Source organism: Alexandromys fortis, unplaced genomic scaffold (assembly GCF_014885135.2).
Source record: "Alexandromys fortis isolate MF-2015 unplaced genomic scaffold, M_Fortis_MF-2015_v1.1 scaffold_29, whole genome shotgun sequence".
In the NCBI taxonomy this organism is placed as follows: domain Eukaryota; kingdom Metazoa; phylum Chordata; class Mammalia; order Rodentia; family Cricetidae; genus Alexandromys; species Alexandromys fortis.
The window spans coordinates 883,454-897,293 of NW_026067891.1; the positions used below are offsets into that span (position 1 = coordinate 883,454).

The 13,840-nt window shown below is 43.3% G+C and overlaps 1 protein-coding gene across 1 annotated transcript in view; it reads right to left on the minus strand.

The window, feature by feature from the left end:
• The window catches only part of Ubtd2 (ubiquitin domain containing 2), a 57,955-nt gene extending 47,997 nt beyond the window's left edge, over nt 1–9,958 (minus strand). The window contains exon 1 of the mRNA XM_050135273.1: nt 9,510–9,958. Coding sequence (XP_049991230.1) covers nt 9,510–9,579 — 70 coding nt within the window. The 5' untranslated portion in view covers nt 9,580–9,958. The remainder of the gene's footprint in view (nt 1–9,509) is intronic.
• Between the last annotated feature and the right edge of the window lie 3,882 nt (nt 9,959–13,840).

The following is a 13,840-nucleotide window of genomic DNA, read 5'->3' on the forward strand; positions in this document are numbered from 1 at the left end:
AAGCCATACAAAAGAAATACAAAGAGATGAGGATGTAGTTCAGTTGGCAGAGTGCTTGCCTAGCATGCTCACAGCCCTGGGTTTGAAACTCAGTACTGTATGAAACATGGTGGTGCACCAACAGTCAGAAAAGAGACAGGAGTGTTAGAAGTTCAAGGTTATCCTCAATGACACATCAAGTCACAACCAGGCAACAAGACACCCATAGTCCCCAAAGAAATACAATTCATAATTTGTTTAATCTAGGTTGCAAACAGGAAGTATTTGTTGAACTAGATACTATCTTTTATAAAAATTTGACTGGAGACATGGCTCAGTCAGTAAACACATAAAGTTCAGCGTGAAGCCCTGAGTTGGACTCACAAAAGCAGATAAGAAAACCAAAGGCAGCAGCACACGTCTATAATCCCAGCCTTGGGCAGGTGGAGATAGGAGGATCCCTTGGGCTTGCTGGCCAGCTAGTCTAGTCAAACCAGCTAGCTCTAAATTTAGCAACAGTTTCAAAAAATAAGAGGTATTTATTTCTCCCCTTGCAAGCTCTGAACTCTCCTAAAATGCCTTAGTCTTTCCCTAGATCAGTCTCCTCTGCACAGAGAATCATTCTGCCATTTCATGGAAATCCCTTTAAAAACACCAACTTTCTTTCTTTAAAAAAAAAAAAAAAAAAAAAAAAAAGACAGGATCTCACTATGTAACGCTGGTTGGTCTCAAATTCTCAGAGATCTACTAGCCTCTACCTCATGAATGCTAGGATCAAAGGTATGTTTCATTACATCTGACATTAAAAAAACAACTTCTTATACCACCTCTGTTTTGAAGCCTTCTGACCCTGCTTCCTGATATTCTTTGAACTTTCCTAACACTGTTTTCATTGCTGTGGAGATTTAAAAAACTTTAATTATTTAAATGAATGCCTCCTCCAGGAGCCATAAACTACTTGATTATTACTGAGATAGTTACACAGATAGTTTCATGTACACAGAGTCAGAATAATGGAGGCCTGCTATTTTACTTAAAAAGTCAGGAATGGTGGTGGCACATGCCTGTAGAGTTAGATACCAGCCTGGGCAGTATACAATGTCTTTGCTGAAACAGGAGATTCTGAAAGAAGTACATAACTCTCCTAGGAAATAAAGTATCTACCCTAAGTGAAGGGCATACTCACAACTAAATAAACTAGACATAGCTATAAGCATAGATGCTATTGTGAGCCAATCAAAGCAGTGTGCCCAGGCAGACCTCAAGTTCAGTTTACAATAAACACAGAGTCATCAATCCATTTGCCTGGGATGATAAGCACTCAATCAGAAAAGGCCCAAATCATTCCATTATCATTCATTCACAGGATGGAGCTATATTTCAGTTGGAAAATGCTTACTTCATATGCACAAGGCCCTGTCATGAATCTCCAGCACCACAAAACAAAAATATCCCTGGGCTAAGTCATGAGGAAGTGTTTATAATAAGATTCCACACTCAAGTCTGGCTCATACAGTTAAATACTTTGGTTTCCTTGTAAGTCTAACTTAACAGAAATTCCATTTCTGAAAGCAGCTCTTATGGCTTCAATATGAAATGCCCCTATAGGCTTATGATCAATGCTTGGTCCCAGCTGAGCTGCTATTTTAGGAGGTGGTGGAAACACTTCAGGAGATGGGGCTAAGAGGCATGTGGCAATAGGTCACTCCTTCCCATTCCCCTCTCTGCTTCCTGTCTGCCATGAGGCAAACAGCTTCCTTTACACCATCTCATTAGAGAAGCTGTTCACTCTCACCTCATACCCAAAGTAATGGAGCAGCCAACTGTCAAAATGAATCCTTCCTCCCCAAAGTTACGTCACAGCAATGCAAAAGTAACTGATATGAGAGCTATGATGTAAATTGTTTAAAAATTGTACACATGCAAAAATATGGTATTTGTATTACAACACGAACGCAAATTCAGCAATATTTAGCCTCTTCTCTGCTTAATGTCAATATATTTAAAAAACAAAACCTTGGGGCCAGCAAAATTAGCTCAGTGGGAAAGGTTGTTTACCATTTGACACAAGTCTAAACAACCTGAGTTCATTTCACAGAACCCACATAAAGACAGAGAAAGCTGACTCTATGAAGTTGTCCTCTGAACCTCCACATCACCCCCCACACAATAATAGATAAATAGATAGACAGACAGATAGATACATAGATGAATAACATGATTCTTGTCAAGTAGCTAATGTAAGGATAACTCATGCTGACTGCTCTTGGCCAACACTTATGCACCTTTTAAGTACAACTGCATTAGAAATTGTCAACCTATGGTCTGTGAACTACCAATCAATCTTAAGGACTTGGTGGCAGTACTGCCCAATAAGCAGAAACATGACAAGGATAGTGAGGGGACAGCAAGAGGATCGGGTGATCGATCATCAAATGAAGATCAAACCACACAGATGGTCTGTGGTAAGAAAAAAACAAAAAATGAATCACTAAACTGATCATGTCTAACTAATTTGACTATATTTTCCTTAACCTAAATCAACCCAACTCTTTCTTCAAGAATTCACACTGCCTAAAGCCAAAAGAGATAGCTAATTCATGAATATAATGCAGAAGTTTATTACTGGTGATTAGTACTCAATAATCATTCTCACTAAATACTGCATGAGTAAAGTGCTTCCAGAACAAGCTATGAGAGCTTTGTACTCACAGCAGGAAAAGATTCAACTAAAAGTCCCTCCATAAAGATCCACCCAAAAGAAAAAAGCAAGCATAGACACAGTCAAAGTAAGGAACACACACACCTATCATTCCCAGTGGATCAGAACTTCTGTTAAGAAGTTCCTAAATTCAAAAGTAGACCAGAAAACCTGTTTGGCTGTGGTGGCTCAGTGGTAGGATGCTTGGTAGCCCATCCATTTAATCCCTTCCATAACCTAAAATAAATTAAATTAAAAATAGCTGGGCAGTGGTGGCACATGCTTTTAATCCCAGCACTGGGGAGGCAGAGGCAGGTGGATCTCTGTGAGTTTGAGTCCATCCTGGTCTACAAGAGCTAGTTTCAGGACAGGCTCCAAAGCTACAGAGAAACCCTGTCTCAGGAAAAAACAAAACAAAACCAAAAAGAAAAATTANTTTGCCCCAACTTGCAATCTTGCCTCAGTCTTTCCAGTAGCCTGGAATGTGAGCATGGTCCACTCTATGTCTAACACGGTCTCAGGTAACCCCAATGCTGTTGGTCCAGAGATCAACAAAGTATTAGAACATAAATTCTTCCCTGGGCAGACTTCCCTGCTGTGATCTCAGTAAGTGGTTCAGTTAATACTTAATGGTAACTACACAGCAGTCAGACGACAGTGAGCCCTTCCCAAGAGTCCAGAGTAGCCCCCTACACACTACTGATTCAGTCTCGCCATCATTTCCCATCCACTCTCCAAGTACTGGAATTATAGGTGTGCTACCACACCCAACTTCTGACCACTTAAACAGCTTCTCTTCTCAGCCCCATGCTGCAGAGATCACTCTGTTTCCCTGCTATTCCCTCACCACTTGCGGCTACTGGACAGTTACATTATCTGACTACATTGCATCACAGTTGTTTCACGTCTGTATTTTGTACTTTCCTAAAAAAGGCTTTTGAAATATTCAAGAAAAAGATCATGATCCCTTTTTGAACCAATGCTTTTGTTGATCCCAGAAAACATAACCATCATCTCATCTCTTGATCAAGAAGCTGAAGTGAACTGTAAAGATGGCGCAGTACTTAAGCTACATGGCAGCTTATATCTGCCTATTAACTCAAGTTCCAGGGATAATTTAGCCAGAACCAGGCACACATGCAATGCATATATATATGCAGGCAAAACACTCAAACATATCAAGTAAAAATAGTATTTTTTAAAGAAGCTGAAGTGGAGCCAGGAGAGGATGACAGAGTGCAGGAGACTCTTCAGTTCAAGGTCAGCCTGGGCTACAAAACAAACCCTGTCTCAAAACAGCCAGTGCTGGAGACTAGTTCAGTGATAGAGCTTACTCAGCATGAGCAAGGCAATAGTGCACTGAGAGGAAAAAAGCTGAAGTGAGTTAGTCAAAGAACTGCACTGCTAATAGTCTTCCAGATCAAAGGGAGTAAGCCTGAGAGGGTTTTCTACTCCTAACTAAGAAGGTAAATGTTTGCCGGGCAGTGGTTAATGCACACCTTTAATCCCAGCACTTGGGAGGCGGATCTCTAAATTCAATACCAGCCTGGTCTACAAGAGCGAGTTTCAGGACAGGCTCCAAAGCTACAGAAAAACGCTGTCTCAAAAAAAAAAAAAAAAAAAATCCAACAAACAAGATAAAAAAGGTAAATGTTCCTTGATGGACTAATGAATTACTGCATACAGACCTATGTATTTATTCATAATCATGGGACAGATGTCTGTCTAAGTATATTTAAAACTCAAAGTAGAAGCATTGGCAATGAAAGAATAAATCAGACTTTATTAAAATTACAGATATTTGTAGGAAAAAAGCCACTATTCAGCAAATGAAAAAATTCAGCTACTGAATGGGAAAAATATTTGCACAGATGTATCTTACATAAATATCCCAGCATCACAGAGGCAAAGGACTTGAATAGACATATCCCCCCAAAATATGTAAGTGGTCATCAAGTACATAAAAAGATACTAAATAACAGAACTCATCAGGGAATACAAGCTACACCTCAAGGACATAGCACTTCACAAATTCAAGATTTGTGGGGTTTTTTTGTTGTTGTTGTTTTTTTTTTTTTTTTTTTTTTGGTTTTTCGAGACAGGGTTTCTCTGTGGCTTTGGAGCCTGTCCTGGAACTAGCTCTGTAGACCAGGCTGGTCTTGAACTCACAGAGATCCGCCTGCCTCTGCCTCCCGGAGTGCTGGGATTAAAGGCGTGCGCCACCACCGCCCGGCCTGTGTTCTTTTTAAAAAAAAAAATGGAAAATAAAAAGTGCTGATGAAGAGGGAGAGAAATAGCAGAAAGAGTTCAGGTAGGAATGAAAAATAGTATGGCCTCCATATAAAAAAGTCTGGCAGATCCTCAAAAAGATAAATAGAATTGTCATAATCCCCCAATAGCTCCACTTCTTTAAAAAGGAAATAAAAATTGATATTTATGCAATTTAAGTTCCCAAATGCATTGTTTACATCAAAATGTAGAAACTAAAATAAAAACCAATAAATGTCTGGGTAAATAAAATGTGTACATATATACATATATTATTCAATTATTAAAAATTATATATTCACATACACTCACACACACACACACACACACCCCTGACACAAGATGAGTCCAGGAAAGAGAATGCTAAATGAAATAAACCACAAAGGAACGAGTATTATGAGATTCCATTTATATGAAACATCCCAAACAGATGAATCCACAAAAATAATGTACACTGCAGTGGCATTTCATTTGTATTTTAATAAATAAAGCTTGCCTGAAGATCAGAAAAGTAAAACAGCCACACTGGCCAGCCTTACAGACCAGGCTGTGGTGACATACACCTTTAATCCCAGTAGCCACACTAGCTTGCATTAGAAATCAGGTGGTAGTGGTGCATGCTCTTAATCCCAGAATTAGAGAGGATTATAAGGAGGAGACAGCTCTCAGTCTCAGTCTGATCCTGAACTGAGGTTTCCTGATCACCATTTTCGGACTGAAGTCGAGGTAAGAGCCAGTGGCTGGCTGCTTTGCTTTTCGGTCTTCAGGTTGAACCCTCATTTCTGTCTGAGTTTTTATTAATTGTGCTTCATGTACAATATTTACATTATTAATGGTTATCAGAAATTGAAAAAAGAGGGACATACTACCTTAAGAAAAAATGTAGATGTGGATAGTGATAAAAGCTATATAACAATGCAAACTGCACTCAAAATGCCAAGTGTGATGGCGCACGCCTTTATTCCCAGTACTCAGGAGGCAGAGGCAGGAGGATCTCTGAGTTTGAACACAGCCTGGTCTACAGAGTGAGTTCCTGGATAGCCAGGGCTACACAGAGAGACCTTATCTTGAAAACCCTAAACGAATGAATGAATGAATGAATGAATGAATGGTCAATAACACCTCTTCAGTGCTATACTGAAGATATAAGGTAATTATCTTAAATAAAACAAAAAAAGAGAAATAGAGGCTCTTTAAATTTTAGCCATGAATAAAGAGTTCTCACTGCTTTTATAAGTAATGTGATGTCAAAGACATTATTTAGTTTCCTTGGGCCTTCACCTTCAATATAGAGTTGACTGACATCCAACTCAAAGAATTGTGGACTCAAAGTATCTATTAATCCCTTAGCACAGGACTTATTACATAATAAACACCAGATAAATGGTAGATTTTATTATACCAAAGTCTCTGTTACTCATTGAGTAGGTGTCTGTAAGGCTGCTATAAATGGGTGTATGAAAGAACTCCATGACGATGCTGAGACATTCTGAAATAATGATTAAAACAACACATGTCCAGCATTTGGCTGGCTTCTTGTGACCCTAGGAATCTGCAGACACGAGGATCAGTTCTCTTTGCACATCACTGAAGAGCTCACTAAAGAGATGAACTAAAAAAACAAGCACACTTGCTGTCTTCAAATTAATTGCATCGATGGTCTCCATAAATAGTTATTTTAAAAAGTCACAAAGAGGCCAGAATAAAGACTCTGAGTTTTATCCCTAGGACCAACATGGTGGAAGGAGAGAACCAGAAGTCTTGATGTCCACCATGTATGTGTGCAACACAAACACATGAACACACACAGCTGGGCAGTGGTGGTGCATGCCTTTAATCCCAGCACTCAGGAGGTAGAGGTAGGCGGATCTTGGTGAGTTGAGGCCAGCCTGGTCTACAAGAGCTAGTTCCAGGACAGGATCCAAAGCTACAGAGAAAAACCAAAACACACACACATACACCCTTGTCTACAGGTCCTAAGTATCAAGTCCAGCTTCACAATGTCATCATAAAAAAGCAGAGAACCATAGAGAATATGCCATTAAAAAAGAAAGCCCCAATAATGGCAGACTAAAGGAGAATGAAAGCTATTAGATAATCTTGAATCCATAGAAGTCTTGTTTAAAATAAAGCATTTTAAAAAAGGCATGAGTAGTTTAAATCTCAAGCCTGAATTCTAGGCAAAGTAGCCCAGAAAAAGAACTATAAATAATATCAATAGTCAAACAATAATACAAACCTTAGTATTATAATGAATTAAGCCATCTCCTTAGTTTTATAATGTTTTTTAAGCCTTCTCCAAATTTCTTCACAGAAGTAATCTACCTAATATAATAGGTATTCTGATATTTATATACTCATAGTAAAAATATTTGGATTCAGCTGGGTGGTGATGGTGCAGGAGCACTTGGGAGGCAGAGGCAGGCTGATTGAGTTCAAGGCCAAACTGGTTTACAGAGTTAGTTCCAGGACAGTCAGGGCTACAGAGAAATCCTGCCTCGAAAACTAAAAACTAAATTAATATCTATATTTTAAAAAACTGGACCCAGAAGAAAAAGGAAAATACAATATCCAAATATTTAAAATCATATTTATTACAAACCAGCTGTCATTCCACAATGGTGATGCTCACATAGCACTGTGAACATAAACTGCCATGAAACATATCTGAAGACTGCATTATATACTTCAGGTTGATGAAAATGTTATAACTCAGTACATTCAAATTAAAACTACTAGTGTTTGAAAAGCTAAGGATCTTTGCCAACACCCTTAGGAGAGTCATTCCCTTTCAAACAAACAACAAAAAAGAACTGCTAACATGTAACCCTGCAACACACACCACAAGAACTTTTTGTTGTTCTTGGAGACAAGGTTTTGCTATGTAGACCGGACTGGCCTGGACCAAATTTAAGAGGCTCCAGCCTCCCAAGTATCTGGCTCCACAGTGAGCTCTCACCTCTAATGACAGGAATGGAGAATAAAGACTTCCAAAATTAAATTCCAGAAGAATTCTTTTGTCCCCGACAGACCCTTCTTCCAGCTACATCAAAGCTATCCTATGCCCTCTCCCCAAAGAAAAAAGGAGGTACTCCCCTTTTAAAAACTTTTCTGTACAAAACCATAGCAGTTTATGGTCCAGAAAACTTAAGTCCTGAAAGAAACTGATACTATAGCTATCTAATTGGATGCCTCTGGTACTAATTATCTAAAGCTAGGATTGCATGCTTCTAAAAGCCCATGCTAGTAATGTGAGTGGATCCTAAATTGCACTGCCAAATGGGCTAAACTGGTTCAATCTGAGTACAGAAAAGAGAAATATTATAATTGTAACATATGTGAAAGTTAATTAAACTGAACGCTAGTAAGTTCTAGCATACTTAACTAGCACCATCTGACCACCAATCTGCCCTTCACCCAGTGTTTTTAATCACTCCCTTTATACACTTTGGCTTTGTTGTCACAGAGGACCTCACCAAGTAAATAGGCTGTGACATGAAATGCGCTACAAAGGAGCACTCCATGGACTACTTTTTCAAGACGAAACCTGATTTCTCAAATTATTTGTCCAACATTTAGTGACAAGGAATACAAATAGATTTTAGTAAAGTGGCATAGCTAAACATCACGTAAACCGGGAAATCTCTAGGACAAAGATGGGTGCATAGGATTCAAGGGCAAAGCTTAAGCAACAGGGCAGGCCATCTGGTCCGAAGGTGTGGAAAGGTGTGAGCCCGCCTATTCCCAAGCAACTCAACAACTTAAAAACTAAGCACCCGACTTGAAGGCACCCAGTATCAGGTCCGTATCAAATCAAGTTCACTTTGGCATCCCCCGGTGGCTCTTCAGCGTTCTAACTTCTACACATTCTGAATGGGCTCGCACTTTTAAGGTCACTTTAAAGTAGAATTAATCTCGCTGTTCTACCCCTTTACAACTACTAAGAATGGAACCAAGAGACTTCTCATGGTTACTATAACCGAGAAGCGCGATTCGCGCTGGAAAACTTTTACTCAAAGCACTAATCTTATGCTGGGGTACTTTTATCCTGCACGGTTCCCTTTTACGTAAGACACATCGGAATTTGACTAGTGCGCCCCGACGGCACACTGGGCTAACGCCCCTGGCAGCAGCAACAAGCCACGTTTTCCTCGGGCCGATCGTCTCCCCCTCCTCCTTAAAACACTGCCCATGGCCACTTGAGACTTCCCCAGCCCAGCTCCAGAAACTGGAACCAACCGGGGCAGCTGTCATCTGAAACCCGGGAAAGCTGAGCCCGGCCAACTCTGCCGACGCGGGAAGGGCCGGGGGTGCGGCGGGGCCCGTCGGGGGGCACTCAGGGCGGCCGCCCCTCCCCGGCCCCGAGAGCCGCCATCCTGCCGCCGAGTATTTCTCCGGGCTGGAGTGCCCCTAGCCGGGCCTAGGCCCGCGGTTCCGCGTGGGGCCCGAAGCGCGTGGCGGGGCCGACGCGGAGCACGAACGACAAAGGGGCGCGGGGTCGGGACAGGTGGCCGCCGCCGCGAACAATGGGGGGCCGCGGCTGCCCCCTGGCGCCACCTACCTCCAGTGCCGTCCGAGTTCTCGTTGAGGCTGCCCGAGGAGTCGTGTTGGGCGCCCACGCACCCGCCCATGGGGCCGCGGCCGCCACCTCAGGGCGCTCGTCCCGGCCGCCGCCTCAGCCTGCTCCGGCGCCGCCGCCTCGGGCCAGGCGCCGCTTTCTCGCCGCCCAGCCTCCGCCCCCTCGCCGCTCCTCCCACCGCCTCGCCCGGCCCCTTCCTCCGCGCCCACCTCCACTACCTCAGCCCCCGGGCCGCCCGGTCCGCAGGCCCGGCCCGCGTGCCGCCTTCGGCTCCCGCTCGGCCCCGCTCGGCCGGGCTTGGCCCATCCCGGGTGGGCCGCAGTACCCACTCGCCTCTCGCCTCCCCGCGCCCACGAGTCTAGGCGAACCCCGCCGCCGCCGCCCGGCAGCCAGGCCCCATCACCCCCGCCCGCGGCGCCGCCCTCAGCCCGGCTCGGCCTGCGCTCGGCCGGCCCGCCTAGAACGGCCGCGAGGGGCGTGGCCGCTCTCTAATTGGCTGCAGGCACCGCGAGGGCGGGGCGTTCCGAGCGGAGCCGAGTGGAGCCGAGCGCCCGAGGTCGGGATGGTAGGGGGCGCGTGGAGGAGGGCCGGAAAGAAGGGGAGGAACCCAAGTGAGGACAAAGTGGCCCGCGCAGAGGTGGGGCTCCTTCTGGTGCGGCGGGTGGGAGAGGGTATCGAGGAGTTGTGCGGGACTTGGGTTGTGGACGGACCGGGGCGTGATTAAAGGGGTCGGCCAGACAGCAAGTCCCTGCTACTCTCCTTGAATTTGTGGAGGTAGCGGGCTGGCCACCGAGCGTGGGCTTCCCTTGCCTCCCGGTCCGCAGCCCCTGCCATCACGGTACCCGCTTGGTAGAGATGTTCTGAGATTTGAGCAGGCCTTGCTGTCCCGTGCCCGGAGCGAAGGGGCACGGATGTGTGTCGTTCCCACAAGCTTCATTTTACAGACAATACTACTTCTCTAGATCCTGGCGTTAGACGTCCTAAGTCGTCTTTTAGAACAAAGTGAAGTATTAATATTATGCTTTTTATTAACTAGAATTTGGTACATCGACCACGCCCAAGATTCTTGGCGGTTACCATCCCAACCTAAGCCAAACTGTTAATGGCCCCTTTGGAGTTGTGCTTCTTGCTGTGGCGCCTTAACGTTTTTATCGGCCTGCTTGGCTCTTTGAAAGCTTTTTTTTTTTTTTTTTGGCCTAAGCTGTTTTAACTATGCTCCACTTTTATGCCAGACTTTCCTTTTATAAAACCCTGGGTCAGCTTTTGCTTAGCATTAAAAAAAAAAATTTAAGAGAAATACCTAAGAAAGAAACATTCTGCTTCTTGGGATTTGCATTTAAATATATTCTCGTGCACTGCTGGTGGGAGTGTAAATTGGTTCAATCTTTTTTGCAAAGGTTTGGCAATGCCAATCAGCAGCTTTAAAAATGTTCTTACCATCTGAGTGGGGATTTTTCACATCTGGGAAATCTAGCTCACAGAAAGAGTCCAAAATAAGAAGATATGGGGCCTGGTTTTCATTTGAAAGGCAGGCAAAAAATTAAGGTTAAAAAAAAAAAACCCTGAATTTATATGAAACCGTAAAACAGAAATGTCTCAGAAATAGAAGTACACTATTTTGGACTTCACGCTGAAGAATTAGCTTTACCCTCATTGAGCACAAAAAAAAGGAAAGAAGGAAAGAAAAGCTGTAAAGCTGTATCCAGTTAAATGTTGTCATGGATTTTGAAAGCTTGCTTTTCCACCGGGGCCTGTGTCACAAAGCCATCTATCTGATCATTCCCTGCTGGATGTTCGCCTTGTCAGACACTTGTCACTTTATCTCTTCCCCGAAGGAGAGCGGCTGCCTGAGTATTTGCGAAGAGATTGCTTTGTCCTGAATTTCACTCCCAACATTACAGCAACCACGATGTCTACGATGTCTATTAAACAGATGGTAGGCACCCAAATGCCAAGGGCTTTCTGCTGAGCAGTGCACTGGCACCAGCGAGAGAGAGCAATCTTGTGGAAAGATTCTTAGCAATGCTTGCTCGCCATCCTGCCTGCCTCTTAGAACAGAGACACGTGTTTCCAGGAGCGGAGTCATGTAACCGCAACACGGCCCAGCTCCGCGATTAACTTCCTGGGTTGGGATCTGGCTTCCATTTTGTACTCTCTGTATGACTTTAACTTTCTGTAGAACCCAGATTTCTTGCCTCTAAAAATGGGCCAATAATAATGCTCCAGGCTCTGTAGGGACACTTTCTCTAAACGCTTCTGTTTACTTCGTATCTAACATCACCCATCTGAACTCATTGCCTGGCCCAATCCATCGAACACCTAATAAACACGTGTATACATTTATATCTCTGTGGGTACATGATTCTCTGTAAATAAATGACTGGTATATATACTCTTTTTTTTTTTTTTCCTGAGACAGGGTCTCACTGTGTAGCCTTGGCTGACCTCACATTCACAGAGATCTGCCTACCTTTGCCTTTTGAGTGCTGGGGTTAATAGACCATCATGCCCAACTGTGTATGTCTGGTGTGTCTGTGTGCGAGCATGTGCTTACACACATATGTGTGTGTGAATGTCTGTGGAGACTAGAAAACAACTGGGTGTCATCCCTTAAGGATAGTCTACCTTGGGTTTTGTTTGTGTGGGTACGTGTGTGAGTGCCTATAAGGGCCGGAGATTGATAGTGCTCCTTTCTCAATCTCTCTACCTTGAGGCCCAGTCTCAAAAAAAAAAAAAAAATCAGCCTCTTTCCTTCACATGCACAGACAATGCACACAAGCATACACCCACACGAATAACTACACACACAACAATATACTCCCCCTACAATTTTTTTAAAGTAATAAAATGTTGAAAATTAAATCAATTGGCCATATGTATTAAAGGTTTTATTTTAACTCTGTATTGTTGCTATTTTGAGACCCTGTCTTACCATGTAGCCCACCACCAGCCCTGAACTCTCTCAGTTTGTGGTCTTTATGCCATAATTATTCAAGTGCAATAAACTTGGCTGCTGTAGCTTTATAATAAGTTTTGACTTTGTTCCTTTTCTCTTTTTTCCTCTCTCTCTCTCTCTCTCTCTCTCTCTCTCTCTCTCTCTCTCTCTCTCTCTCTCTCTCTCTCTCTCTCTCTTTTCAGATGAAGGCCTCCCAGTCTCATGTTTTCCAGGCTAACCTCAAATTCTGAGGCTTAAATCACCCCCACCCCAGCCTCCAGAGGAGCTGGAGCTACTTATATTTGCCACTGCACATGGCTTGCTCTTTTCCAAGATTGTTTTGTTTATTCTGGGTGCCTTGGATTTCTGTATGAATTTTAGGATCGGCTTGTCCATTTCTGGAAAAACAGCAGCTGCGATTTTGACGGGAAATGTGTTGAGTCTCTAGATGGGGAGTGCCCGAGTACTGCCATTTTGACAGAGTTAAGCCTTCAGTTTGGAATGTGGGTTTTTTCCCACTTACTTGTGTCTTAAATTCTTTTCCATAACTGTAGTTTTCAGTGTCAAGTCTTGATTTTTGTTAAATTTACTTCTAAATTCCCTTTGCCATGCTGCCGTAAATGGATCTGTCATCTTCTTGTACAAATCATTCATGCCAAATGTACAGAAATACAATTGACTTTGCATTTTGGTCATGGATATTGCAATGTGGCAGAACTCACTTATTCTAATCATCTTTGCTTCGTGTATTTGGGGCATCTGTGTTGTAATGTGTTTAAGATTGCTATGTCCCCATTGCCATCTTTATTCAGCCATTTCCAGGGAGAACCAGAAAGAAGGTGGGGGTGGGGCGGTGGAAGAAGGAAAGAAAGGAAGAGAGAATGAGGTGCCATAATGCAGGCAAGCCTTGGAATGGAGTCAATTTCATGGGAAGCCTGTGACAATCCTTTTTCCCAGAGGTTCTGATTCAGTTGGTCTGGAGTGGATCCCAGGAACCACTGGTTTTAACCCACACAGCAGGCATTTCCTGTTGGAGATTGGTCCACAGATGGACTTTTTGTCCAGAACAAACTTTAGTCTTCGCCCTCCATGCCAAGCTGTGTTTTGCTTGAGACATTTTTCTCTTCACCATTCGTTCATTTCCATAAGCCCCAAATCTACAAGTTGCAGGCCATTTCCCCATCTTTGTTCTTTCCCCCACACACTCAAGCCATGGTCAAGGCCCTTTCTTCTATTCATAGAACACATGCCAAATCTCCATTTGTCTGACTAGCTTCTGGACCCTCTCCTGCCTCTTCCTCATGTTTTGACTTTATGGAAGACAAAGGGACTTCTAAATAGCAGGAATGGCAGAGAGTAAGCAGTCACTGTAGATCTG